The 27853-nt window shown below is 36.8% G+C and overlaps 2 protein-coding genes across 10 annotated transcripts in view; both read right to left on the bottom strand.

Moving 5' to 3' along the window:
- The window catches only part of ncapg2 (non-SMC condensin II complex, subunit G2), a 130574-nt gene that overhangs the window by 11093 nt on the left and 91628 nt on the right, over positions 1-27853 (bottom strand). The window contains exons 1-17 of one of the 7 annotated variants that reach the window (XM_079865614.1): positions 10343-10395; positions 9918-10008; positions 9371-9559; positions 8845-8959; positions 8144-8301; positions 7881-8015; positions 7695-7789; positions 7355-7511; positions 6100-6192; positions 5825-5950; positions 3640-3819; positions 2996-3148; positions 2614-2836; positions 2372-2466; positions 1787-1960; positions 1583-1653; positions 347-500 (exon numbers count right to left, since the gene is read on the bottom strand). In XM_079865614.1, coding sequence (XP_079721740.1) covers positions 347-500; positions 1583-1653; positions 1787-1960; positions 2372-2466; positions 2614-2836; positions 2996-3148; positions 3640-3819; positions 5825-5950; positions 6100-6192; positions 7355-7511; positions 7695-7789; positions 7881-8015; positions 8144-8301; positions 8845-8959; positions 9371-9559; positions 9918-9995 — 2196 coding nt within the window. In that variant the 5' untranslated portion in view covers positions 9996-10008; positions 10343-10395. Of the gene's footprint in view, positions 1-346; positions 501-1582; positions 1654-1786; positions 1961-2371; positions 2467-2613; positions 2837-2995; positions 3149-3639; positions 3820-5824; positions 5951-6099; positions 6193-7354; positions 7512-7694; positions 7790-7880; positions 8016-8143; positions 8302-8844; positions 8960-9370; positions 9560-9917; positions 10009-10085; positions 10116-10175; positions 10255-10291; positions 10396-27853 lie in introns of those variants that run through there. The other 6 variants (XM_079865618.1, XM_079865612.1, XM_079865615.1 and 3 more) reach the window with 6 other exon arrangements.
- Positions 11243-27853, bottom strand: part of esyt2b (extended synaptotagmin-like protein 2b) — a 36840-nt gene continuing 20229 nt past the window's right edge. The window contains exons 8-24 of one of the 3 annotated variants that reach the window (XM_079865619.1): positions 24039-24159; positions 23749-23925; positions 22326-22408; positions 22181-22229; positions 21313-21402; positions 21137-21217; positions 20454-20555; positions 19593-19649; positions 18584-18658; positions 18414-18500; positions 17704-17853; positions 17238-17602; positions 16073-16171; positions 15211-15342; positions 13118-13223; positions 12976-13025; positions 11243-12896 (exon numbers count right to left, since the gene is read on the bottom strand). In XM_079865619.1, coding sequence (XP_079721745.1) covers positions 12851-12896; positions 12976-13025; positions 13118-13223; positions 15211-15342; positions 16073-16171; positions 17238-17602; positions 17704-17853; positions 18414-18500; positions 18584-18658; positions 19593-19649; positions 20454-20555; positions 21137-21217; positions 21313-21402; positions 22181-22229; positions 22326-22408; positions 23749-23925; positions 24039-24159 — 1870 coding nt within the window. In that variant the 3' untranslated portion in view covers positions 11243-12850. The remainder of the gene's footprint in view (positions 12897-12975; positions 13026-13117; positions 13224-15210; positions 15343-16072; positions 16172-17237; positions 17603-17703; positions 17854-18413; positions 18501-18583; positions 18659-19592; positions 19650-20453; positions 20556-21136; positions 21218-21312; positions 21403-22180; positions 22230-22325; positions 22409-23748; positions 23926-24038; positions 24160-27853) is intronic. The other 2 variants (XM_079865620.1, XM_079865621.1) reach the window with 2 other exon arrangements.

Here is a 27853-nt window from a genome sequence, read left to right as displayed (position 1 = left end):
GACGTGCGGTTCCCTTTACTACACAGCACGTGCAATGCACGCGGTGCTCGTCTGCGCCATTCATTGTATTGCGTGCTGTTGCCATCAAGTCGGCGTAAACTAGTGTTTTTCCTTGATGCCTCGACACAGCCAATCACCAGCACTTGATTTGGGCACATCATACATACTGCATGCTTATTTTTTCACTGACGTTGACAAGATTAACCCCTCAGGTATCGAAATTTGGTACCGAACGACAAGACATTTTTTGATACTCAATGGTATCGAGGCAATTCGGTTTCGGCAATTCACTGCTCTTAAATGTTAGTCTAGAGTCCTGGACAAGGACACTTTACACAACATTTACCTCTTTTACAGGTGCAGCCTCTGTAAGCCAGTTCTCTATCAGCTCCACAATATGGCTGATCTGCCCCCAGCTACAGAGACACTCCACCGACTGACTGTATGCCGTCACAGCGGTGCCCGCTTTCAAACTCCTCAAGTGAGACATCACTTTACTCCTGCAGAGAGGAACACACAATCATGCAGTACAACCAGACTGTCCTACAGATCGCTCTAAAGCCTTGAAAACACACTCAATCCCACCAGCATTAAAGGACGTCTTTCAGATCAAATGGGAATCAGAATTGGCATTTCACTTTTGAGCCAACCTGCTGTTCTGGGGAGATGGCTGAGATACCATGCCGACTGTGTTAAGACACTCAGCAGGAAAGAAAGTTTTGAAAAGCTCTTTTCTTCATCGAACTGTTCTTTGCAGGAAGTTTCCCCAAAAATTACATTTTAGAAAATGATCTCTCGAAGAATGTGTTTTCATTTTTGGCTGCCCTATTCCTTTAAAATGGGGGCATTTAAAGGGGTGGTTGAATATGATTTCACTTTTCTAACTTTAGTTAGTGTGTAATGTTGCTGTTTGAGCACAAACAACATCTGCAAATTTACAACTCTCAAAGTTCAAAGCAAAGGGAGATATTTGCTTTTAAAGAAATCGTTTTTTAAGGACTACAACAAACGGCTGGTAGGGACTACACGAGCTTCCTCCCGGGTTAGTGACATCACTAACCCTAAAATTTACATAAACCCCAACCCCGGGAACGAGATTTATAGATTATCATGACAGAATATGCTAATCAATGACTAGAAGATAACTACACATAAGCTACCCAAATTCATCAACTAGCCATTCAGAAATGTTGTCTACATGTTGTCACTTCTTCTTGAGTCTCCATCTTTCTGATTCTGGTTTGAACATGAAAAGGCTAAAAGTTTTAGAAATTTCCATTGCATGTGTGTGTGAGGTAAAAGGACAGAAGCTCTTGAAGCTCCGCCCTCTGTGCTGGGAGCAGCAACTCATTTGCATTTAAAGGAACACACACAAAAACGGTGCGTTTTTGCTCACCCTCAAAAAGTGACAACTTTAACATGCTATATAAAAATATATGTGGGGTATTTTGAGCTAAAATTTCACATACACACTCTGGGGACATCAAAGACATATTTTACATCTTGTGAAAAGGGCATTATACCACCCATTCAACACTGTGAGCTGCATTTAGGGGTTGTTCAAGGGGAGAGTCCTACTAACCTCAGAGCTGGAACAGCAGTGGCAGGAAGTAGAGAGGCTAGAAGAATGAGAGGGGCTTTACACCGCTCCTCCTGCACACACACATATACAGACAACCACTTCATGTTGCAACCATATTGCATCAGCTCTAATGATGTGATTACAGTGTGCAGCTTTGCTCTTAGAATTGCCCTTTGGTTCCCTGTGTGTGAATGTGACTCTTACCTGAAAGATTTTTAGATACTGGGGCAGAACAGATGCAAATTTTGACGTGGTATACTTGAAGGCCTCTTGGTTAGCCATAAGAGATTTCTGAACACTTTTCCATAGAATGACAAGGATTTCCAGCAGGCTGGCCATGGAGGCAGTGTCCTGCACTGAGAGAACATCCTCCAACATCTAGTGACAATGACAAACATACGCACTATTATTTATAGCTGTTTGAAGTTCCCCATCATTGCTCGGCAGTGTCTAGGGTATTGTGGAAAACATTTAATCTAAATGGTGAGAGGCCTTTCTATTCGTTTAAGAATATGTTTCCAATATATGGTAAAAAGGAAGCAAGATTCAGTTTGCAAAGAGTATATAAAATGTACGTCATTTGAATGTTTTTTAAAGAAATTAATACTATTGTTCAGCAAGGATGCATTAAATTGATCAAAATCAAAGAAAAACATTTATTTTAAATTGTAATAATATTTCACAATATTACTGTTTTTACTGTATTGTACTTGATGAGGCTTCTTTTAAAAACAAACAAAAATTTTACTGACCACAAACTTTAAAACAGTAGTGTATATGAAATCTCACCGTGCTGTTTTCTTTATTGCTAGATACAAATTCATCATCTCCTGCATTTTGAATGCACACATTCAGACATTTTCGGATCACCAGCATTAGCTTGACTACAAAGAAAAAGTACATTGAGTTAATTAGTAACATATACTGTGCTTCAAAATGACAAAACCAAACCCTGGTAACTCTCACAACACACAATATTAAAACAGAATTTACATTAAGAAAGCTTACTGGGGTATCTAAAGCAATCTAACCTATATTAGCAGGAGCTGTGTACAGATAGGCATGCTGGTAAAATTTGCGAGCCGCTCCAGGGTTTGTCTGAATCAGGGTGACGCATCGCTCACACCAGACATTCTCTGGTTGGTTGACTGGAAAGAATGAGTTAAACAGAAGATTGACAATTCGCTTAGAGACAGGAGGAGAGTCCATCTCCAATCGAGCCAGCAGGTGCTCCAGGGAACAAACTTTCCAAAACTGTAGAATAACAAGGAGTGAAAGAATAGGCATAAATTAATACACAAATATTTCGTTTAAATTAACATTTTTAACTCAATTAAAGGCATCATATTTAGTGAGAGATCAAACGATGTGACAAATAATATCAATAAAATACATTTTGGTGTAAACTCTTACCTTGGCTGCCCGTACACCCTTGATCTTGAGGAGCATGCCCACAAAGGCAACACGCACCTTTTCAGAGCTGTCATGGAGGCTACTCTTCAATGCAGGCAACAGTTTTTCCATGAGTGGATGGCTTAAACTGTTATCCAGAATTATAGACATGCACTGCAGAGCAAACAAACAGGCTATAATAAGGCTTAGTCATGCACAAAAAATGAGGATGAAAAGTATATAGACCATGCTGAGTTCTCCATCTCATTACACAAACATTAAAGCTAGTATTTTACTGCCGCAAAGATATTTAAAACTATAATTATGTCCCTGAACATTATAAGAACAAAAGATCAAATGAATTGTGAACATATTAATTTAACTTAACTTTCAGGTTAAAATGATTTTGTAAGCACTGCTAACCTCTGATCTATAAATTAATGATTGGGTATGCCCATTCCCCCTAAAAAGCCTTTTAGTTTGAAGCTCTTAAACGAACAAATTACACTGAAATCACAGAGCAGAAGACAGTGTCCTTCCTCGAGCTGTAAATGGCTTTAAATTTCATTTTACTGCAAAACTGGAAAGATGCCGAGCAATTGCTCCCCATCTCTCTCTCTCTGATCACTTTTCTCAAGTGACTGAGAGACAGTCAGGGGTTTTACCATGAAGACGGAGCAGCGGACATCTGGAGAGCTTGTGTCATTAGCCAGCTGCAGGATGAGCTTCTCCAGGAGGTCAGTGATGACCGTGGAGGGTATGACCTCCCAGCAACGAGCCAGAACAGAACAAACTCCGAGCACTGCTGATGAGCGCACAAGGGGCTGGGGGTCATCAAGGAGAGCCTATAGAGACACAAAGAGACAATTTGATAGCGATATAAGTTAGTGATATCTTTTTTGATGACTGCTATTGAGTGCAACAGTCGGGTTCTAGCAGTAAAAATCCAATTTATTTTCTCCACAGGGGAATTGATTTTAACAATAACTTCTAAAGCGTTAAGACCATTCTCAGGTTGTTGTTTTTTAAGCCATTAGAGTGCATTATTTCAATTTTTTTTTTTTTTTTTTTAATAATCATGTTTAACAGTGGAATTCCTTGTGAAAATCTACATTAACCATGATACAGCAATTGCAAAGAAAGCCCCCCCAATCAGAGAGAATCTAAAAGAACAAAGGTTAGTCTTCCTACGCTCTTAAAGTACTTAAATATTTTTATCTATGTGTGTGTGTATGTATATATATAATATATATATATATATACACACATATATAGAAATATTTAAGTAGTTTGTGTGTGTATGTATATAGACAAACATACAGTACAGTACAATATATATAAGTTTGGAAACATTACTATAATGTTTTATAAGTCTCTTATGCTCATCAAGGCTGCATCTGAATATTGAAAAATACAGAAAAAAACTGTCATATTGTGAAATATTATAACAATTTAAAATAATGGCTTTCAATGATGCAAAATTGAATTTTCATCAGCCATTACTCCAGTCTTCAGTGTCACATGATCCTTCAGAAATCATTCTAATATGCTGATTTATTATCATTGCTGGAAACAGTTGTGCTGCTTAATATTTTTTTTATAACCTGTGATACTTTTTTTTAAGATTTATTGATGAATAAAGAGTTAAAAAGAACAGTATTTATTCAAAATAGAAATCTTTCTAACAATATAAATCTTTATCACTTTTTTTTTAACAATTTAACACATCCTTGCTGAATAAAATTATACATTTCTTTCAAAGAAAGAAAAGAATTACTGATCCCAAACTTTTGAACGGTAGTGTATATTGTTAGAAAAGATTTATATTTGAAATAAATGCTGTTCTTTTTTCTTTTTTTTATTCATCAAAGAATCCTGAAAAAAGTATCACAGGTAACAAGTATCTCAAAAATATTAAGCAGCACAACTGTTTCCAACACTGATAATAAATCAGCATGTTAGAATGATTTCTGAAGGATCACGAGAATGAAGATTGGAATAATGATGCTGAAAATGCAGCTTTGCATCACAGAAATAAATTATATTTTTAAGTATATTCAAATAGAAAACCATTATTTTAAACTGGAATGATATTTCACAATATTATAGTTTTTCTGTAGTTTTTATCAAATAAATGCAGCTTTGGTGAGCATAGGAGACTTCTTTCAAAAAAATTAAAAATAGTAATGGTTATGAATAATTTTTGGTCCCAAATTTTTATTCATTTTACTGGTAGTCCACTTTTTGTGTATAATATGTCACAGTTTACTTTATTTTGCTATCCTCACTGACATAAATTAACTATAGTGTCCTGCACCCACTAGTAAAAAAATATTACAAAAATTATATTGGTATCTGAATATTTTTTGGTTTGACTGTATATGTATTTTTGTATGTATATATATATATATATATATATATATATATATATATATGCATATTTTGCAACAAAATTGTAAAATATATTGTTTCTATATATAATCAACTACATTCTTTAAATCAAGTTTTATATTTCTCCATGTTTTTAATATGTCATTCACAATGCTTCTTGAGAATGAAGTTCTTTCCCCTCACTAAAAGTATGTTTGTGTCCGATTTTTAAATACTTATTTGCTTCAAATTAAAGTTTGTAATACTGTGATTAACTTCATCGCTGGTTGGTTTGGTTCATGGCTTACAACTCTTAAAATCCATATGGGAAAAATTCTGCCGGAAACAAAGCCGCCGAAAAAATGGGTGGGGCCCTGTTGCACTCTATTTGCACACATTGAACCCTTTACATAAATCCTTGAATATTACAAAATATCAATAATGCATAACAATGCAAAATGGAATCAGCTGTTGACATACAAACAGTAAATTGAGTTGATTCTGAACAGCCTGGTCAACCATCTCACTGCTCATGTTGGGGTCATGGATGGGAAAAGCCTCAGTAAAGAGCAGTGTGGCATTGGCACGAACCTCAGCATTAGTGGCCTGTTTAAGATGATTAGAAACCAAAATGAACAAGGTGATATATTTCATAGAGGCATTAATTGATTAACTTTAGGCTTTAACTCAAAGAACAGAATATTTAAAACAAAATAACAATAAAACAACACAGTGTCAACTACTTTTTGATCTACCTTTAATGCTTTCCACAGAATTGGCTTGTAAAGTCTGTGCAGCATCTCATCGATTCCCTCGCGAAACTTCTGCTTGTGGAAATAAGTAAGGACCTACATAGAGAGACAGTGACAATTTTTATTTACAGTGAAGAATTGTTTCAAATTCAGATCACTAATTTATCTGTTCTAGTTGTCAAATCTTCCCTGTATCAAATGAGCCTTCTGATTTATTCTTTATTTCTGTCATTTTCAGAATCCTTCCAATGGCACCAGCACAAATTTAGCAGTATATCATGAACATAAGGCAAGGCAAAGCATATTACACTACCGTTCAAAAGTTTGGAGTAAGACATACTTTTATTTAGCAAGGACATTATTTATCAAACAGTGACAGCAAAGACATTTAAAATTATTTACATAAAAATATTAAGCAGCACAACTGTTTTCAACATTGATAATAATAATAAATGTTTCTTGAGCACCACATGATTTTAGAATGATTTCTGAAGGATCATGTGACACCAGAGACTGGAGTAATGATGCTGAAAATTCACAGGTAGATTCAGATTCATAAGCTCTTGATTTGCTTTGATTCTGATCTCGATTCGATTTAATTCAGGTACAGTATGTCAATTTTTCTTAAAGAAAAAAATCTTGTTCAGCTAAAGTTGTAAACTATACAGGGAACTCTGTCAGTTGGTACATTACAATAATATTAAAAGCTAAAATCAAAACTGTTGGTTAAAGTTCAAACAAATAATCATAATCAGCGATCAAATAAAAACTTGTCTGATCTAAAAAAGCTAAGAGCGCCAAAACGATGATTTATTGTGATAAAATTGACAGCTGAGATTTTGTTTCATATCAAAAGTAACAAAGCACAAATCTTATTGCATTTTTTGGATGAGATGCATGCAACAAATAACTGAAAACAACATAGACTAAAAGATCGATCTTGGGATTTAAAAATCAAATTTGGTTCATCAAAATAAAGATCAACTGAATTTGAGAAATCAATGTCCACCCAGGTCTAATTACAGGAATAAATGACATTTTAAAATACATTAAATGAAAGTTAGTTTAATAAAATGTAAATTATATAATACACTAATATTAATGATATTGATCAAATAAATGCAGCCTTGAGCATAAGAGACTTCTTTCAAAAACATTAAAACATTTTACTGACCCCAAACTTTTGAACATTCATAAGTTCACAACCTAAATTGAATGATCTTCTTCAATGTAATAAAGAGGATATGTGGTTTCTGACCTGTCTGACTTTGCTGTGTACAGGTGAGTTTCTGTGCAGCAACAGAGCATGCTGCATTAAGTCCTGGATGCAGGTGGACTCAATCTCCTCCAGAGAAGGACCTGATGCTTTCCTCCATGCTCTGAAGTAAATCTCAGCCACATGAACAGACAGAGTTCTGCAGGTAAAAAAGAATAACCACGAAGATCAAAAGAAACAGCAGATCAAACAGTCTGCAGACACCACTCTATTATTGTTTTTCTGATAAATATGGGAAGGTTATTACAGAACCGTCACATAAAAAAATACTGAGTGCTTTTTTTAGCATTATAAAACAAGAGGTCATGAGTGTATGAAATACTTTGGGAAAAACGGCAGCTGATTCTTAATAGTTTCATGAATCATCCGAATGAAGTCGTCGTTCCAGGAAAAAAGGAAGGCAAGGAACCGTTTCCCCTGAAAAATGAGCAATAAACAGAGTTATAAATGATCTCCTGTAGAAAATAATGTCTCAAACTCATGAGCCCACAAACACATATACACAAACCTCTTCTTGTTTGATATGAGAGGCCCTGAAGAAGCACTGCAGCAGTGGATCAATGACCTGCTGACCTCTTTCAGATGCAAAGTCCACACTGAGAAGCACCTCTCGAAGAGTACAGAGCCTTCTGAGCTCACTGACCTGGGAACATACCCAAAAGCATCAACATTGCTCATCTACAATACAGAAAATGATATCAATAAAATGATACACATGGTAATATAATAATGTCATATCTGTTAATAATGCATATAAAGCAGTTCTAGTACCGGTTTCTCAAGTGTAACAGTGTTCTCCAAACAGACAAGGAAAGCAGTCCAACCAAGCTCCTCTTTTCCTTTTAGATCCTGCCTCCACCAGCACTCAAACAGCCAATGAATAGCCTGCTGGAGGGGGGTGTGTGACAGTGGCAAAGCACTCTCTATACCTGGAGAAAAAGACAACATGGGAGGAAATACAATCTATATCTATTTAAGAAAAAATATTTTGAATTATGAACACATTTCATTTTCAAGTGTTTAATGGTGATGAGAAAATGACAATTATGAAAAATAAGATCAAACCTGCAACTATTTGTCTTTAATCTATAACACCCCCTTGTTTTAAAAAAATACTTCTATTCATCAAGGACACTTTAAATTGTTAAAAAGTGACAATAAAAACAATTATTTTGTCATAAAAGATTTTCTAATGACTAGATGCTTAAAGAGTTGCATTATCCCCCGGTTCCGCAAACAAGGTTTAAGCTAGTCCCAGAATAAAATGCATGTTTGAGCTGTTTTAAATGAAAGCAACTTGCACTGACATATCCTAAAATATGTCACTGCCATTGTTTTATCTCAAGATGTGCACCAGTAATGTTTTTTTTTCTAAGGCACATTTATAAAAGCTAATTAAATGTCTAATTGAACTAACCTAATTTTGGCTTAATCTAAGCCCTGTCGTTGAAACAAGGCATATAAGTACTTACAGTTTAGCATCTGGGCACAGTTGAGAAGAGAAGTATAAGTGTCATTTTCCTGCAAAATGTCTATAGAGACTGTAGACACAATGGTGACACCCTCTATTACTGCCATGGTTTGGATCTGAAAGGAAACATGAACAACAAACTACCTGTCAATTTTTGTCACAGTGATTTTGCCAAGACAGACATGTTTCTGGGTCAACATATTTTGTTGATCCTGGAACAACATTCCTCTCTGAAAATGTAGTCCTAGTCCTATCCCACCCCTAAACCTAACCCTACCCATAAGTTATCCCTAAAATCAGAAGGAAATGATAGGTGTAAAAACATTAACGTAGAAGCATCTTGACATTAACTGAAAACCTGTCCTTCAAATCCGATTGGTTGATTGAAATGTTTTTCCAGGACCAACAAAGGTGTTGATCCAGGAACATGTTGCACTGTCGTTCACAGTGTCACGTTCACCGTCATTTTGACATGGTACCAAAAGGCTCTTGGTTTTCTGTCTCTTACGAAACATTAGCAGCCTGACCTGTTCCTCAGAGATCTCCACCTCCATGTCGCCCGCGTCCTCCTCAGCCCCAGTGATCCAGCGCTCTGCAGGGTGAGCAGCGAGACTGTGCTGCAGTAACTTCAGCTGTCTCTCCCACAGCTCCTGCCTCTGACTCCTCTGCAGCTCCGCCAAAACCTCGGCCAGGTCAAACGGATCTGCTCCATCTTTCTGCAACACAAACAGCAGTGAACGCAATGACCTTCTAGCCTATATAATAAACACTGGGCGTTTTCAGCTCTTTCTGAATCCCTGATTTCACTGCTAGTTCTGAAGACTCACTTATGTAGACTTTCCTTCTTTATTCTGAATGTTAACATCGTCTTTATACTTAAAAAATAACAGCATCATTAACGTTAGTCAGAAAGGTCTTGTTTGTTATTTTGCTCTCAAATTTCAAACATGTATCCAGTGTCATTTACATAAAGTAATGCACATTAAACTAATGTAACGTTACAATCTCTAGTGAAAAACAAGTAAACCTACTTATTCTGTGACACTGACAGCGACCGTTGAAAACATGACTCACATGTAATCTGATGAAGTCCAGAAAATCTTGGACGTGCTCATGATGGACCGAGTCCAAAAACTGCTTTCGTTTCGACATTTCGCTGAAAAACCTATAAGACAGAGCAGAAGCACACTTACTACATACCGTGAGTAACACTGATCTATAAGATTATGTTAATAACGTTACCCGTGCACAGGGTAAGGCTACAGTTATGTACGCAATACAGCATACGTATCAATGTAACGTACAGTTTATTTCCGTTAACGTTAACGTTACATGTCAAACCAAAGTTAAACTGACGACAGGAAACGTTAAGTTAAAGCTTTAGTTTTGTATATGCACAACATTATTTCTACTGTATCAGCACATAGTACATATACATTTTCCGTCACCTTTAACCTGTCAGTTTGTTTCATAGACTGTAAAAAAGTTTGTTTACATACAGAAGATCTCCGGAGAACCGCTCAGTCCGTTTCAATATTTCCCCGCTCAAAGTTAAAGCAGCGTCATGACGTCAGGCAGGCGTACTGTTTCCCGTCCTCGCCGTGCCGATCATGAGACAGTGCCATCTGCTGTTGTGGAGAAGATGAACGGGCTTAATGTACTGCAGCATTCCCGCGCGATCTTCTTCATCTCTATGCTAAAACCGTATCTATCTTCTGTATAAGTAGTTATAATTCTCAAAATGCTTCAGACGCTAACTACTATTTCACAACGTCAGCTGAGTTATTTTACTACTCTACAACAACTAAGTTAATGTCCACCAGCTGGCGCCAAAAGCACGTCGTATGTTTAAGCCCCCAATAAAAGGCACAAAGGTAAAGTTACTCTGGGATTCATGCTTACTACTTTTCTGTTATAGGAGAATGTTTTTATAAAAAATAAACCGTCTTTTAAATCTGTTCTCTCTATTTTTGCACTACCGAGCCAAGCAAACTAACATCAGATTGTAGTTATTAGAAAATATAGCTCTTTATGACGTGAAGTGCAGACCAACTGGCCAAATATGGTAACCCATACTCTTTTAGTCCTCTGCACTTAACCCATCCCAGTTACACACATTAGGAGTAATGAGTAGTAAACACACACACACACACACACACACACACACACACACTGAAAACCGTGGACACAGACAAGAGCAGTGGGCAGCCATTCACTGTGGCACCCGGGGAGTAATTGGGGGTTAGATGCCTTGCTCTGGGGCACCTCAGTCATTTCCTGCCTTCTGAGAATTGAACCCACAGCCTTTCCCTCTAACCACGACTGCCCCACTGTGGTATCCGTATCATTACCACATTCAATAATTGAGTATTGCTGAACCTAAAACAGGGCCAAAATGTTGAGCATCATCTTTTATTAGGTTGCTTCAATACCTTCCACATAACCTTGTTAAAACATTCCATCAAAAACAAATGTATGAAGAGAGACTAAATTAAAATAACTGTTGAAACAATATTAATATAATAAAATGAATTTAGGCTCTGTAACTCTGAAAGGGTGGGGTTGGGGGTTGCACACCCAGTGATAAAATGGTACATTTACCTACACCATAAAAAACATGATGAAACTGGGCAGAAAACCCCAAAAGGAAGAAATTCCTCATGCACACTTCTGAAATTGTCTCTGACATGATATGAGACTGGGCAAATACTCAAGGACCGGTTTCACAGACAAGGCTTAGACTAAGCCAGGATTAGGTCTTAGTTCAATTAGGGCATTTTAGTAGCTTTTATAAATGTGCCTTAGAAAAAAGAGAAAAAAAAACCTTTACTGATGTGATGTGTTTGAGACAAAACAATGACACTGATATATTTTAAGATATGTCAGTGCAAGTTGCTTTCAGTTAAAACATCTTAAACATGCACTTTAGTCTGGGACTAGCTTAAACCTTGTCTGTGAAACCAGGGAATTGGGTCCAAAAAATGTTTAAGTGCACAAATCCAAATTACGAGTTCAGTGATACAAATAGATTTTCATATTTCAATGATATCATGCATGATGCATAGAGAAGAGTAAGGCTGGAAATCACAGCAACAGCCAGTTCACAGTCTTTAAACAATCCATGAGCAAAACACTTTGTAACCAAGCTATCAATCTACTTACAAACGTAACATACAGTATTTCGCTTAACCTGATAAAACTCTTGCAAACAAAATGGGTATCAAACATTTCTGTACAGGCTTTTCATTTTGTGCTGTGCAACAGGAAACAGTGAAATACTTTTAAAATAAAGTATTATCAATGGATCATTTATGAAGAGCTGAAAATAACTTTTAAAATTTCCTTTACCACATGTGGTAGAAAAAAACAGCAGCATAAAATCCAGGGGGGGAAAATGTGTTCATACATACATACAGTATATACATACATACATACAAACATACATACATACATACAAACATACATACATACATACATACATACATACATACATACATGTGTAGTGTTTTTCTTTCGCAATTGTGACCCTATACCTCTTTGGCCATGTGTATTGTCTAATATGCTGACACACAAATAACAATGTTAAAGTAACATGTCTGCCTTTCCAGCAACAGAATTTTTTTCTGTTGTGATTCTAATAGTTTACAAAATGTAGCATTAAAAATGTAGAACTAAAACCAGAAGTCATAAGTTTCAGAATATTATCAAAATATCTTAAATACAATAAAAAGAGTGTATTCATGAATCTAAATGATTTTTTTTGTTTCTGTTGTTTTATAGATTGACTTTGTGGGTAACCAGTTTTATCTACTGGAGAGAGAGAAAATGTGTGCAAACACTAATAAGAGAGACTTTGTAGGCCAGTGTAAATCCCAGTAGAAGTAGCCTGGTTTAGTTAGTCCAACGCTGCTCTTCTGCTACTAAAGATTCTATGTTATCCTGTGCGGGCTGTGACATGTCCCAGTTATCCGCCCGTTTCATTCTTTCCTGCCTTCTTGCACGGACCACTACATCTGAATTATCTTCTTTGATCCATCCTCAGTCAGTTGATACCTGATAGAAAAAGGAAACCTTTATAATCAAGTAAAAGCACATGTACAGGAGTGACAGTAAGAATGAATGAGAATCATACCATTGAGTCCATCCTTTAGAAATGTCTTCACTTGCCAAGTCCACAAGTGCCTGAGACAAAGACATTTGCAAGCCTCCATAAAAATCCAATGATCAACAAAAATGAGAAGAAGTAGGAATAGTGAATGTGTCAGGGTCTTTACCTTGCCCAGTAGCACTTTGTGTTTGGACAGCAGTCCTCCTCCATTCTTCACAGCAACATCAAGTGTCCTCCTGTGCAGTTCCACTATAGACACACTGAACTCAAAGCTGACAAAAGCAACATAACAAGAGACTGTAACTTACTACTGTTATTGGTGCACTTGAACATGCACATACAACTGGCATCAATAAACTTTCAGTAACGGAACTACACGAAAAGAAAATTTCTCAGTAACATGGGCAGTTGCATCATATATTTTAAAGCCTTGATTGACTTGGTTTGGAGGGTAAAACAGTTAGCTAAATCTGTCCAGTAAGAAGCTCTGCAGTGGATTTAATATGAAAAGGAATGTCATGCAAATGCATACAGCAAGATAAACAGCAGATATGAGTTTGAATTTGGTGGGTGCTCTTCTAATTTGAATGCCGTTTCAATGAGTTGAAGTCACTGTCTGTAACCGCTTTAGGTTTTACATGCAAACAAGAGCGCAGTAATAAATAAATACTATTAGCAAAAGTTAGAAAAAAAAAATCACTGTAATATGGTCGCCTCCGAATTTCCTGATGAACTGCCTTTAAAATCACTGTGTTACCACCTTACGAAATATTGCACATTAAAAAGAAAGATTATTAAAGTACAGCGTCAAGCTAAAGTTCAAGTTCAAAAAAGTCAGTTTAATTGATTCATCAAAACTGGCACTTGTCAATTGAAAAGAACACAGGTAGACGAATGACAACGCTGCTAATCAGAGCTAGATGTGACACATGGGTTGTGATTAAAACTAAGTGTTTAATATATAAGTGTGATATAATGCATTTGTTGTGTACTTCAAATTTTAAAAGCATTTAAAAAAAACTACTTGAAGATAATATATCAATGAAATATGTTTTAATGTATTATTAATTTTTGTTGTGTTTTAGGGTACATTTACATAACAATGATGTGCTAAAAATAGAAAAGTTTCTTCTTTGTACAGATGACAACGTTATCAAAACAATCCCCGTTCACACGGATCTGCGAAAACGGCTAATAACGCTATATTATGTATGCCAGACAAGTAGTTGGCGATGTCACTTGGTAAAGAAAGACTACACGCCTGCGCACATTCTTTTACTACAGTGCACTGAAGCCGAACACACATGCCTATAGTCACAAATTACATAATCTATCCTCTTTTTTTTTTGTCCAATTTTCATTCTAAGGATGTTATTGTTGATAATACTGTATTATTACTTTGTCTTCTGGGTAAATTTCATCTTTATAAAGCTAGAAACATTCACTGTAATCCCAATTTTAGATAGTTCTCCTCTGATATAAAGTCTTATACACAAAGGCTTCAAAAACATATCCTTGAGTCTGTTGTAAAGAACCTTTCATTTTTCATGATGACAAAATGTTATACTGAGTTGATTTGTGTAATTCTTATAACCACTTGTGATGATGTCTTTATGTCCTCCCTTATTTCTTATTGTTAATATCTGTATCCTTTCATTTGCAAAAAAAGAGACTAAACTATAGACCAAACATGTAATACGCATGTGCATTACGTCACTGTTTTCACAGATTTGCGTTTTTGTAGTTTACACAGAGGTGATAACTAAATTACATGGGTGTCGTTTTCAAAAACGTGCACTTTGATTTGAAGTTTGCGATTTCAGGCTACGAAAACACCGTTGTCATGTAAATAAATGGCCAAAACGCATAAAAAGTCTTCAGTTTTTAGTTGAAAACGGTATCGTGTAAACAGCCCCTAAAAGAAGGACACTTATTTTATGTATGTGTTGACTAAAGCACATGTAAAGTGATAGTTATACTGTAACTGTAGTGTTATTCGATATTACATTTAAAGTTAATATATTTTAAATGTACTAAATTGCAACTTTATCATTACAAATGTGTACAAAACTTAACATTTATGTCACACTTCAAGTATATTCCTTCAGTGTTATTTCCATAATATGTTACATGTTTAAAAAATGTGTACTTCTTTTTAAAAAGGGCTTTTGTACCAATTATTATGAAGAATATAATTCGAGGTTTGCTGGTTGGTACTCTTGGTCTTGTGTCTGATTGTTTGTTCAGTGAGTTTCTTACGAGTGGTCATAGACAGGGTTGAGCGTCTTCTTGAGTGTACTGGTTTTTCTGCGGCCACTCCGGCTCTTGTCTGGTAACAGGTACAGGCGGATATATGGGTCTGAGCCATCTCTGGTCAGTGCTATGAGGTTTCTGTGATTATGACACATGGAAACACATATTTACACAAAAGCAAGAAAAGTATTTTCACAGAGACCTGTTTTGTCACATTTATACAAATTTAAACATACAAATGCAAAAACGTGTCCCCCATTATTTGCACACACTGTTTTTAATACTCAAGAGCAGGGCTTGACATTAACACCCGCCAATACCGCCAAATGGATTTCAGCAGTGGCGTGTAACTCAGTCACTCCTACTAGCCACTTTGGTGGACTGAATTTTATATAGGCCTAATATAAACTTTTCAATTGTAGTCTTTTAAAAAGGCATCTGAAATAATAAACTAAGTGAAATCTAGTGTTTTCAAAAATATAGATTTTTCGATACATATCGATACTGATCGATCGTGAGTCATGTCTTAAAGCAACAGCAGCCTAATATACCGGCTGCCAAATAATGAGATAATATTAAAAATATCTATATGGCAGTTTTTCCCTATGGTATCGATGTCAAAATTGTGGCCAGTGAAAATGCGGAGTGGCTATAACTTTGAAAACCCACTAGCCACAGTGGCTGGTGAGCAAAAAAGTTCTGGTCAAAAGAGTTAACCACTGATCACCAGGTAAAAAAATAAAATAAAAAAATACCTCACTAATATACTGTACATGTTCAGTGTAAAAAAAAAAATTATGCAAACAAAATGATTGGAAGTGGTACTAAAAAACAGAAAGGAGGACTGTATTTTTGGTATGAAGGTTACCTGCAGGCATGAACCACTACAATAAGTTTATTCCTTTGTGAGCTGTGTCGAATAGTGAGCTGGACTTCACCGAGCGGATACTGGCTCAGCCCAGAGCCGCTGTAAAAGAGAAACAGCATGTTCATCTGACAGAGTGTGGGACTAAGTTTTTCTTCTAACAATTTCTTAAAATTAACATGAATTCAAAATTGACTATATTTCCTTTCATAATGCATGTTCCTGATCTTATTTTGCATGACTTCCTTGATGCACATCATTCCAAATTAAATTGACTTAAAATATTTGAAGTACTTTTTGAATTATAACTTTATAATTATAACTTTTTAACTCTTTTTCTTTAGTTTTTCCTCTCAACTCACACAACCTGGATATATTCTGTTATTTAACAGCCACTTTTCACAATCAACAGGTAAAATGATGCATAGCTCCTCATTACCAGTTAGATGTAACTACAGTTTGTAATGAAAACAACAGAATTTATGGCAAATAATAATAGGCTTTTAGCAGCTATTACAACAGTCTTCAGTGTCACATGATCCTTCAGAAATCAGGATTCTTTAATGCATAGAAAGAAAAAAAAGTATTTTTTAATATAAACATTTTGTAACATTCTGTAAGTTTTTTCATTTGTAACTGTCACTTTTGATCAATGAAATGGATCCTTGTTAAATAAATTATTTATTTATTTAGAAGTTTTGAACAGTGATTTATTTGAATAATTTCATTACATTTAGTATAAATATGCAAAACTACTGCTAAAATACTCCAGTTAGTGAAATACAGTTTCAACTAGCTGAGCTATTTGGGATGCCATAGGCGTTTGTAAAAGGAAATCAGTGACAAATACAAATGGGCCGTGTCACACTTTCCACTGCTTCACTGTTCAAATTGTTTTGGGTGCCTCAGTAGAGCCCAATCTGCTCAGTGCTATCCAGTAAGTCATGCCGTGTTGTTCATTGGGCCGTGCAGATAAATGTTTCTCAATGAACTGGGTACTGCTGTTGTGACTCACTTATTTGGCTTTTGGTGTTTCTCATACACAACAGAAAATAGCAGTGTGACTTCTAACAAAACGTAATTGCATTGACAAGAAAAAAAGCAAACCGCAAACATGTCTTCTGCATATAGGGAATCAGTGTGTCATATGACATGGACACAGACTCACTTTTGTAGCTGCTGTAACCGCTGCTGCAGTTCCATTGAGGCACAGGGTAGTGAAATGTCGGAGGCCAGACTAGGAGTAGAGTCTCTGTGAGTCTGATGCTTGTGCGAGCTGCTTATCACTAGACTGGAAACACTGCGGCCTACCTCCGCAAGCCGCACCGGGGAGCCATCCGATCCTCTTTTCCCTTGAGGGGTGTCCGGTGGAGGGGTACATGGTGGGTTGTGTGACGGCTGGATGACTGTGGAGTTGCTGGTGCTAGTTGCTGTTTGAGATTGTGGGGACACGAAAGTGTTATTCTGACTGGTGTGTCTGACTCGGACAGATGATGGTTGGCTGGATGTGACCTCCTTTTCCAAACAGAGGACCTGTTTACACAAAAACATATTTATATGGACAAAATGTATTGAAGTGCTGAATGAAACATACATACAAAAAAAAAAATTAAATCGCACACAGACACACCAACCCTGAGAGCCATTTTGAGTTTGAGGGTGCTGTTGGGGCCAGAGTTCTGCAGGGGGAACTGCTGATTTATCGTCATGTCCGCCTCCTTCAGGAGAGAACCAAGTGCCACCCGCACACTACCCAGAGAGCACTTGTGCTTACTATCCCTCACCTAGTACACACAAACAACATCTATACATGTCATTTGACAAATAGAATGTGTTCAAATTTGTGTCTCTTTTTGAGGATTGTATGTCTATGATCACATTCATTTTTCCTTGCTGAATAAAAGTATTAATTTCTTAAAGACACCATGAAATCAAAATGGACGATTATTATTGTTATGGAATATTGTGGAATTTATTATAAATGGTTTATCCATGCTCACCATTATTTTATTTTTATATGAATGTGGCCTTGTAATCTTTAATCAAAATAATTTCCACTCCGACTTGCAGTAACATCTCTTCTTTTCTCTGATGTTCAAGATGTTTACTGGCGCGAGGGCGGGACATCCTGTCACTCACATGAGATCATAGCAATAGCAAACCACAATGATACAACGATCCAATAAATTCTCGATGGGCAAAATCAAGTCCCAGCCTACTTTTTTTTTTGTTTGAGAAGCCGTTTTACTTTAATATACTACGCAATAGGATAAAAAACTAGCTCAATTTCCGTTTCATGCCAACTTTAACATTCATGCTTTTGGTGTGGTTCCTTATAGAATACCTCAATTTCCAGTTCCTCAGTGCGGGGGTTGTTGATAAGGAAGGAAAAGGCCTCCTCCCACAGCGGCTCAGAAGTTTTATACCTAACCTGAAAATACAGGAGCAAAACAGGATTGAATACTGTATATGTGCTAGTCTTCAAACAGGTTAAAGCTGATTTATAAATGTTACCTTGCTTGTATACATCTTTTGTCTTACAGTCAGTTTGACAAAAGGATTTGGATCTATGCTCACTTTCTTCCCAGACTGTTGAACAAAAAAAGAAAGAAAACTTCAATTGTACAGTATTATATGACAATCACCGTATATGACTGTCTCCTTTAATAGTCACCAAATCTACTTAACATCTGCTTTCTGGTAACATAATACAATATTTTCTGCATGTACTAGATTGATTACAAATTATATCATAACTCAGTAAGCCTTTATTTAAGGTTTTTTTTACTAGCGCTTTTTGGTAAGAAGGTTATTTTAAGCTCATCTATGAAAATACCAGCAATGTAAATACAATAAGCCTCCTGTTTTACTTTGAATATATAAAGAAAAAATAATAATAAAGCTGCAGTCCATAACTTTTGGTGCTCTAGCGGTTAATAAACAGAACTGCATGCGTCTACGGAAGAACAGTGTAGCCGGAGCTACTTCTTTTACTTTTTTTTTTTTTTTTTACATTTATGCATTTGGCAGACGCTTTTATCCAAAGCGACTTAGGCTACATTGCACTTCTAATAGACATACCATAGTGATTCAGGATTAAAAAAAAATACAGTTAGGAAAATGGATTCATGATGCACTCGCTTATTATATAATTTTTGCACATTTTGAACACACAAAAAAAGTTATGGAATGCAGCTTTAAATTAAGTTAAAGAACAAAAAAGTATACAATAGTATATTTACTCAATGAATTTGGTGTTAAGTTAATAAAAGCACCCATAAAATACATAAAAATGAGAAAAATTTATATTGACAATCTGCAAAATCCAAAGGACTATAAATGCATGCAGTGAAGCATGAGGGAAGAATACATTGGAGAAGCATTCAAGAAATAAACCCAATCACAAAAGAATGAAACAAACCATAAAAGATGTGAAATCATGCTTAGGCTCCAAATATGCCAGATATAAGTGCAGTGCCTTTTATGCATGTCACTGTTTGAAATGCATGCATTCCCAATGTACCTTCAGGCCTTTATAAGGGGGTTTGGGGCCATCAGGGTTAAAGTCAAGAGGATTGGTCTTTCCACAGGAAGTTTTGAGAGAAATTGAAAACAGGAAAGTTATTATAAAAGGACATGCAAGAATGACAGTTAGATCGGTCCAATCTTACAGATTCTTAAAAAATATGTATTAAAATTAAATGCATATACATATCGAAAACCATATTTTTTTCTTTTCACTGAAACAATGTTGGCAGCCATACAAAGACCTTTAAATAACCAGGTTTTGTCCAACTCTTCAGACTGCTTACTTACTCTAGACCAGGAAACGTCAATCATATGTCTAAGATTGACCAAGCTGTATTTAGATCAATCATGTGACTTCAGAATCAGTTAAAAATAAATGGTGAAAAAAATGTATATATAAACCTTGGCCTCTGACAGTCTGATAAAACACAAATTATATATAATACAAAATTTACATTCTTAGTTGCTGAGCGATTATGATAGCTTTGAATGGGACAAAGATATAAGAAATGTGATGTTCATAGTTTATCTTCAACCCTGCTCCTGGGGACTAGAGTTGGGCTCTAACCCTAATCAAACCCACCTGAACAAGCTAATCAAGGTGTGCAGGATAGCTTGAAGACGGTTGGAAATAAATTTTCCAGGAGCATGGTTGAAGACTTCTGGTTTATTGCATGACAATTACACATTACACATGCCCAACAGGTAAAAAACACATGCACTAGATCAACGTCATCTGCGTTGTTTGCTTGTTACTGAAGAAAAGCTTGACTGGAAGAAATGTCTATTCACACTGTTAGGTAAACATCTACAGCTAGTTCTGGAGAACCAGGATGCAGATTACTGGCAAACTCACAAATAACGTTCTACAGAGAGAGTCGGGGTTCTCACAAAAGACTAGACCAGAGGCCCTCCTCTCCTTTAGGTTTCCACAGCCAAAGCTGCCCTCAAAGACACTCTTACAGTAGAGGAGGAAGGCACAATGCATTAAAACAAATGGGCAAGACTGGATGACTACTGTATGTTTGGGTCAAGAGTCTAAAAACTCACTTTCTGACCATAAATGACTGGAGTGAAAATAAAAAACTCAAATAGTTTGAAAACTTCAAACCTACTCAATGTTCTGCATAGAGATCATCACTCAGCAAGCAACTGATCTTGTTTAATGAAGCTTGTATTACTACTTGTTGGTAATATAAATGTCATTACTGAAAACTGCTTAAATTACATTTTCTGACTCTGTTAAGTACATAATTCAATGGTCACATAATTAAAGGTGCCAAATAAAAATTCCTGTGTTGTTTTGGGCCACACTGACTTTCATTGTATGGACAAAATAGTATAAAATATAAATTGTATCAAACATCATCTGTTCTGCAGAAGGAAAAATCATTTAGGTGTGAGAAAATTTATCATATTTTTACTGATATCCAAGCAGATTATCATAGAACATAAAAAACAACGTCGCTCTACAGCAGATCCTCAAGCAGAGCTTATGTACACGGCTACACGCACACACAAAAATATACTTATTCTTACCGGCAAATTACTGGCAGAGTCCAGGTAAACAACTAGCAGAGCTGAAGAGAGATTGTCATTAGACCTTATGCACCTCAGTACCTAATAAGAGAGCAAAAGAGAATGAAATGATCAAAGGTTTAGCTAGTTATGTTTAAATCATCTCTATCAGTGTCGGTCAGAGAGTTTGTGCATACTTGATCTAGTTTTTCAGCACTCGGGTACAATGAAAGCCACTCTAATTTCAGATGAAGTTTGCCTGTCGTGACTTCTTCCAAGTCAAACCACTGCAGAAACAAAAATGTGTTTAGTGCACTGGAATGGCAGCTATGGGCTTAAAGAACATTCAGTTCATTCCAAAACAATGATGAAATAAAAAACTGATGATAATCTTTTCTTTGGAAAAATTTAAAAAAATGTCAATTCAATTACTGCAAATACAGCATTATCTCAACAACTTTGCAAACTCAAAGTCAGTTCATTAATTAGAGGGTTCTGAAATAAAACCTGGTGACATTTGTTTAAGGATAACAAGAATGTACTTCTGGATATTAATTGTGGAAAAATATCTTGTTGAAAAACAAATTTTTCCTTTGTGATTTAAAAGCAGAGGCAGTGTTATGAATAACTGGAATGAAAACAAGACTCAAACAAAAAAAAACTCAAAAATGTTCTGCATAGAGATCAATCACTCAGCAAGCAACTAAACCTGTTAAATGAACCTTGTATTACTACTACTAATAGGTAATGTAAAGAGTAATATCAATGAATACTGAAACTGTAAATTTTTTATGTATTTTTTTATGTATCTATTTATGTGTCATTTTCTTCAAAACATCTACATTTTAATGCATACATTAGAAACAGACATTGAAAAAAAAAAAATATATATATAGACAGTATAAGGGGGCAGCGGATAAAGGAAGAATCAATGCCTGCCAATACAGAATAATCTCAATAACTTTGGAAGCTCAATGTCAGTTCATTAATGAGAGGGTGCTGACATTTGTTGAGGGATGTGAGCTATAAATTAGCCTTAACAAGAACGAAAGTGTAAAGTATTACCTCATCAACCTTCTGTTCTTTATGAAGCTCACTCAAGTCAATCATTAGACTGGAACAAAAATAAATTAAACAAGTTTTTAAAAAGGTATATAACAAATAAATAATAAATAATGTTACATTTCAGCTACATAAATGAATATGGCACCTGCCCAAGAAGTCATCTTTATCTGGGTCTTCATCGAAAAGCTCTATTTCCAGATGCTGTCCTGAATGTTCATATACTAGTGCCTAATAATAAAACACAGGAATGCACATTTTAGTGTATGTACATGAGTCTTATGAGTGCAGTAAATTAGTGTTTGTATATACACTCACCTAAAGGATTATTAGGAACACCTGTTCAATTTCTTATTAATGCAATTATCTAATCAACCAATCACATGGCAGTTGCTTCAATGCATTTAGGGGTGTGGTCCTGGTCAAGACAATCTCCTGAACTCCAAACTGAATGTCAGAATGGGAAAGAAAGGTGATTTAAGCAATTTTGAGCGTGGCATGGTTGTCGGTGCCAGACGGGCCGGTCTGAGTATTTCACAATCTGCTCAGTTACTGGGATTTTCACGCACAACCATTTCTAGGGTTTACAAAGAATGGTGTGAAAAGGGAAAAACATCCAGTATGCAGCAGTCCTGTGGGCGAAAATGCCTTGTTGATGCTAGAGGTCAGAGGAGAATGGGCCGACTGATTCAAGCTGATAGAAGAGCAACTTTGACTGAAATAACCACTCGTTACAACCGAGGTATGCAGCAAAGCATTTGTGAAGCCACAACACGCACAACCTTGAGGCGGATGGGCTACAACAGCAGAATACCCCACCGGGTACCACTCATCTCCACTACAAATAGGAAAAAGAGGCTACAATTTGCACGAGCTCACCAAAATTGGACAGTTGAAGACTGGAAAAATGTTGCCTGGTCTGATGAGTCTCGATTTCTGTTGAGACATTCAGATGGTAGAGTCAGAATTTGGCGTAAACAGAATGAGAACATGGATCCATCATGCCTTGTTACCACTGTGCAGGCTGGTGGTGGTGGTGTAATGGTGTGGGGGATGTTTTCTTGGCACACTTTAGGCCCCTTAGTGCCAATTGGGCATCGTTTAAATGCCACGGCCTACCTGAGCATTGTTTCTGACCCTGTCCATCCCTTTATGACCACAATGTACCCATCCTCTGATGGCTACTTCCAGCAGGATAATGCACCATGTCACAAAGCTCAAATCATTTCAAATTGGTTTCTTGAACATGACAATGAGTTCACTGTACTAAAATGGCCCCCACAGTCACTAGATCTCAACCCAAAAGAGCATCTTTGGGATGTGGTGGAACGGGAGCTTCGTGCCCTGGATGTGCATCCCACAAATCTCCATCAACTGCAAGATGCTATCCTATCAATATGGGCCAACATTTCTAAAGAATGCTTTCAGCACCTTGTTGAATCAATGCCACGTAGAATTAAGGCAGTTCTGAAGGCGAAAGGGGGTCAAACACAGTATTAGTATGGTGTTCCTAATAATCCTTTAGGTGAGTGTATATCTATGTGTGTGTGTGTGCGTGTGCGTGTGTTCACCTCATACACCTCGTTCCATTTGGGGTGCAGGCATTCTTTGATGGTCTTGCTTCTAAAGAGTTGGTTGCTGACAAGCAGCATGCCATATGGGTCAGACTTGCCTTTGATCAACCCGCCCAGATATGTGTCCTTAACTTCCAGATTCTGAGCCTCAAGAAAATGAATCCTGAGAACTCCCTAAGGAGTGTGAGAGAGAATTAAATATAACAAGAGATTACTGAATATTAATATGAACGGAAGGTTTGCCAAATAATAAGCACTGAGATAGTTGTGTATGTGTGTGCATTCACCTTTGGCATTGGGAAACGGAGCTGTGCCAGTTCAACCTCACCTATCAGTGGTACAGTGATCCTGTTGGGCAACACCATGTAAGTGCTGATAATATCCTGGATCATGTGGTCTGAAAAGCCACTGCCAATGAAAAAGAAATCATGATAAACATGAATTTTTCATTTTTAAAGTACTAAAGTGGTGAAGTACTTCTGGATTTTAATCATTCTCCTCTATGCAATTCTTAAATAGTTTGGTAGGGGGAAAAGATGATCAAATTCTTGTTTTGATGTTAAAGACAACATTAGGATATTTTTCCTTTGTGGTTTAATAAATAATGCATCAGAGAGTTAAAAGCAGAGGCAGTGTTACGAATGACTGGAAAGAAAACAAAAGACAAAAATAGTTTGAAAAAACATTTCAAACCTGCTCAAAATGTTCAGCATAGAGATCAATGACTCAGCAAGAAATTTAAACCTGTTTAATGGAGTCTAAATGTTTCTGCATTAGTTGGTGATGTAAATGAAACCTCGGAATACAGGAAAAGGCAATAAAAATATCTATAACTACATATTCAAAAATATAAAGCATTACATAATTACTGAAGGAAACATGAAGTTAGAATTTGCCTTAAAACAAAGTCTAACTGATGTAGATATACTGACATGGATTATTAAAAAAAAATTTATAATTATAATCCTGTACCTCCCGGATGTAATGCTAACCACATAAACTGCATTCAAATGTTGACTTGCTGACTAAACCAACAATTTTACAAAAGATCATCTGACACTGTTTAATCAAGTATGTTTTTGTAACATTAGCATAAATACATTTTCTACATTTTGGCGGGCTCCTGCAGCAGGATTTGGTGTGACAGTATACACATCTAATTGGCCCACAGCCTGCTTGTCCCAGCACAAAAACACTACAACCTTGTTAAAATACAAGCACAAGAAGGGAGAGAGGCTATGGGGAGGAAACACACAGAAGCAATAGTGCCATTTTGAGGATTGTGCTGAAATTCCTCAGCTTTTACTCATACTCCTGTCTCTGGGCAGCTGCCTGTCTTTGTTGAAAAGGCTGTAGTTCTGTCAGTGCCACCTGGGTTTAAAGTCATCTTAAAACACACACACAGAGGCGAGCAGTCCTGGATGTACTGTACAGGAAGACAAACTATATTTGCCATGGCAATAAGAATCAAACCAATTGAAAAACAACTGCACACAGAGAAATATATAATAAGACCACCAAAAGTTAATCTCATCCAAATCATGTTACGTCCCAGTCTAGGAACGGCATGGCGTAACATAACTGAAGAACATCACATAAGAAAAGCGTGGGTTTTCTTTCATTTATTGTAGGAGCGTTCGGTTTGTTTCTTTAATAGGGTACTGAGCTTTGGAAATGGGTATGCCAGAATAAACAAAAAATAAATAAACTATTTATTTAAGCGCTACCATAACTTAAATGTAACGATGCATGCAGGGAAGCTGAAGATAGAAGACACAGGTTTTCACAAAACACTAAGTAGTTTAATTCTTACTCAAAAAGCAATCAAACAGGCAGTGCAAACACATCTAAACATAACAGAGACTGGACAAAAAGCGAAGGCAAGGGTGAAGCTTAAAGTGTAAGTTGCAGGTTAACCACCACAGCCAATTAATGTGTAAATTAAAGTGCTCTATATGTATATATTTAATTATTTCTGTCTTAAAATGCGTTAAAATAACATTTATTGGGGTTTCTTCAACGGTAGCGTGTTTTTTCAGTTACTGGGTGATGACGTCACAAGAGGAACTCGCAACCCATACTCTGCTAGATTCCCACTGTATTATGGCTATTTGGAGAACGACTGAGGATGTGGGAAACCATCAAATTCTTTATGGACCACAGCCCTACAATTTTTAACTGGTCAGGCGTGAGAGAGGGCAGCCATGGCACTCAAAGAGTTATTAATGCTTGGTGTGAGGAGAATTAGTGGAGGGTTGGCCAAGTGTCCTGGTGAGTAACGTTAGCTACGTTAGAGCTAGTCTAGCCTGGTGCAAACTTAACCCGGATAATATAACGGAACAAGCAAGTCTTTTCAAAATATTGCCGTCATGTAGAATAGCAAGGAGGGACAACGACTGAACTGAATACATTATTTACTTACAGTAAGTCAGTCCAAATCAGAGCTGTAACGTTAGAGATGCACACACTGCACAGGCATCAATCGCTAGTGTCATCGCCGCCTCAAACGTCATGTAATACCCTTCCTCAATCCACGCGTTATCAATTTCTCACGATTTAATTAGCGATGTTTATTGTCAGAAAAGAAAAAGAGAGATCGATGTCCCCATCACTGAGTTTGTGTGGGCTATCAGCAGTGGAGAGTATGTGCTGCCGTGAGGTGAACGCGTTTAGTTTAGTGGAACAGCTCGACCTGCGACCGGCTGACCTGACGTGCCTGAACCCGTTTGTTTTGCGAATAGCTTATTCTCATTTCAGGCAGGATCACGGTCCCCTTGAAGTCAGCACACATGAGTATGTTTACAATGGAGTTACTTTATCCATAATTTTTTTTATCAAATAAAACATACAACCAACTTTTCTGCAGTTATATAAGGCATCTATAGCTGCAAGCGTACGGTAACTCTACTAGTGAGTTCCTCATATGACGTCACGCCCCATCTAGTGGAAGGGAGCGGGAGCGGTTAAAACCACTGTTAAAAGTGCCAACTTTTCATATTATATCAGCATTTTGGTATAAAAAACAATGGTGGGCGGTTCTTATCTTTATGTTTAATAAACACATTGCATTATCTTCGTGAAAAATTTAACCTGCAACTTGCACTTTAAATAACAAACTGAAACGAGCTAATAAATGACAAACAGCTGAAACCAATGAACCAAAAATGAAGGTAACCATGGAAACTGAACAAAGGCGGGAAACTGAACAAAGGAATAGGTGAAACTCAGGCATGAACAAAAACAGATCAAAAACAAACATAACCCTGACACTAACAAAGTAAAAGTAAAACAAAATACATCACACTTCCCTAAATTCCTGTCTATTACAAACCAGGAGAAAATATAATTTTACAAAAAAATAATAGGCTCCTACAAGACAGAGGAATTACCCTATTTGCAGATTACCTTTTAATACCGACTCAATAATGGCAGCAGCACCCACAGCACTGGCATCCACCTCAAGTTTAAAAGGGCGAGAGAAATCAAGGGCAGCCAGAACAGGAACAAAACACATAAAATCTTTTGCCACTTTAAGAGCGTTTTCACATGACGGAGACCAGATAAAGGTTCTGGAAGAACTCAATAAATCAGTAAGTGGAAGCAACATTTTTTGCAAAATGCTCTGTAATAGCCCACCATCCCAAGAAAACGGAGTTACTCCCATCTTGTCTTAGGTGCAGGATATTGAAGGATGGCGACAACTTTAGCTTTTATCGGGCAAATTTGACCATGCCCTACTTGCTTGCCGAGATACGTTACCATGGCCTTGCAAAATTCACATTTAGCAAGGTTAATGGTGAGTGAAGTTTAGCCAGTACCCTATTAAGAGATCTAGTTTCGTTACTAGGTGGGCCGCTCCAACCCGATCTATACAGTCATCCATGCAAGGCATGGGGAAGGCATCAGGTTTTGTGAGACTACTGATCTTGGGGTAGTCGGTACAAAATCTATAGGTACCGTCAGGTTTAGGCACAAGGATGCACAGGGAGCTCCACGGGTTTGAGCTGGGCACAGCAAGCCCCTGATCTAACAGATACCATACCTCCTCTTTCATTATCTCCCGTTTACAGGATTACACGGTAGGGATGTTGATGTATGGGAG

Source organism: Squalius cephalus (genome assembly GCF_949319135.1).
Source record: "Squalius cephalus genome assembly, chromosome: 3".
NCBI lineage: Eukaryota > Metazoa > Chordata > Actinopteri > Cypriniformes > Leuciscidae > Squalius > Squalius cephalus.
The sequence above is the reverse complement of the archived record's forward strand: the minus strand, read 5'-3'. Positions and strand labels throughout refer to the sequence as shown.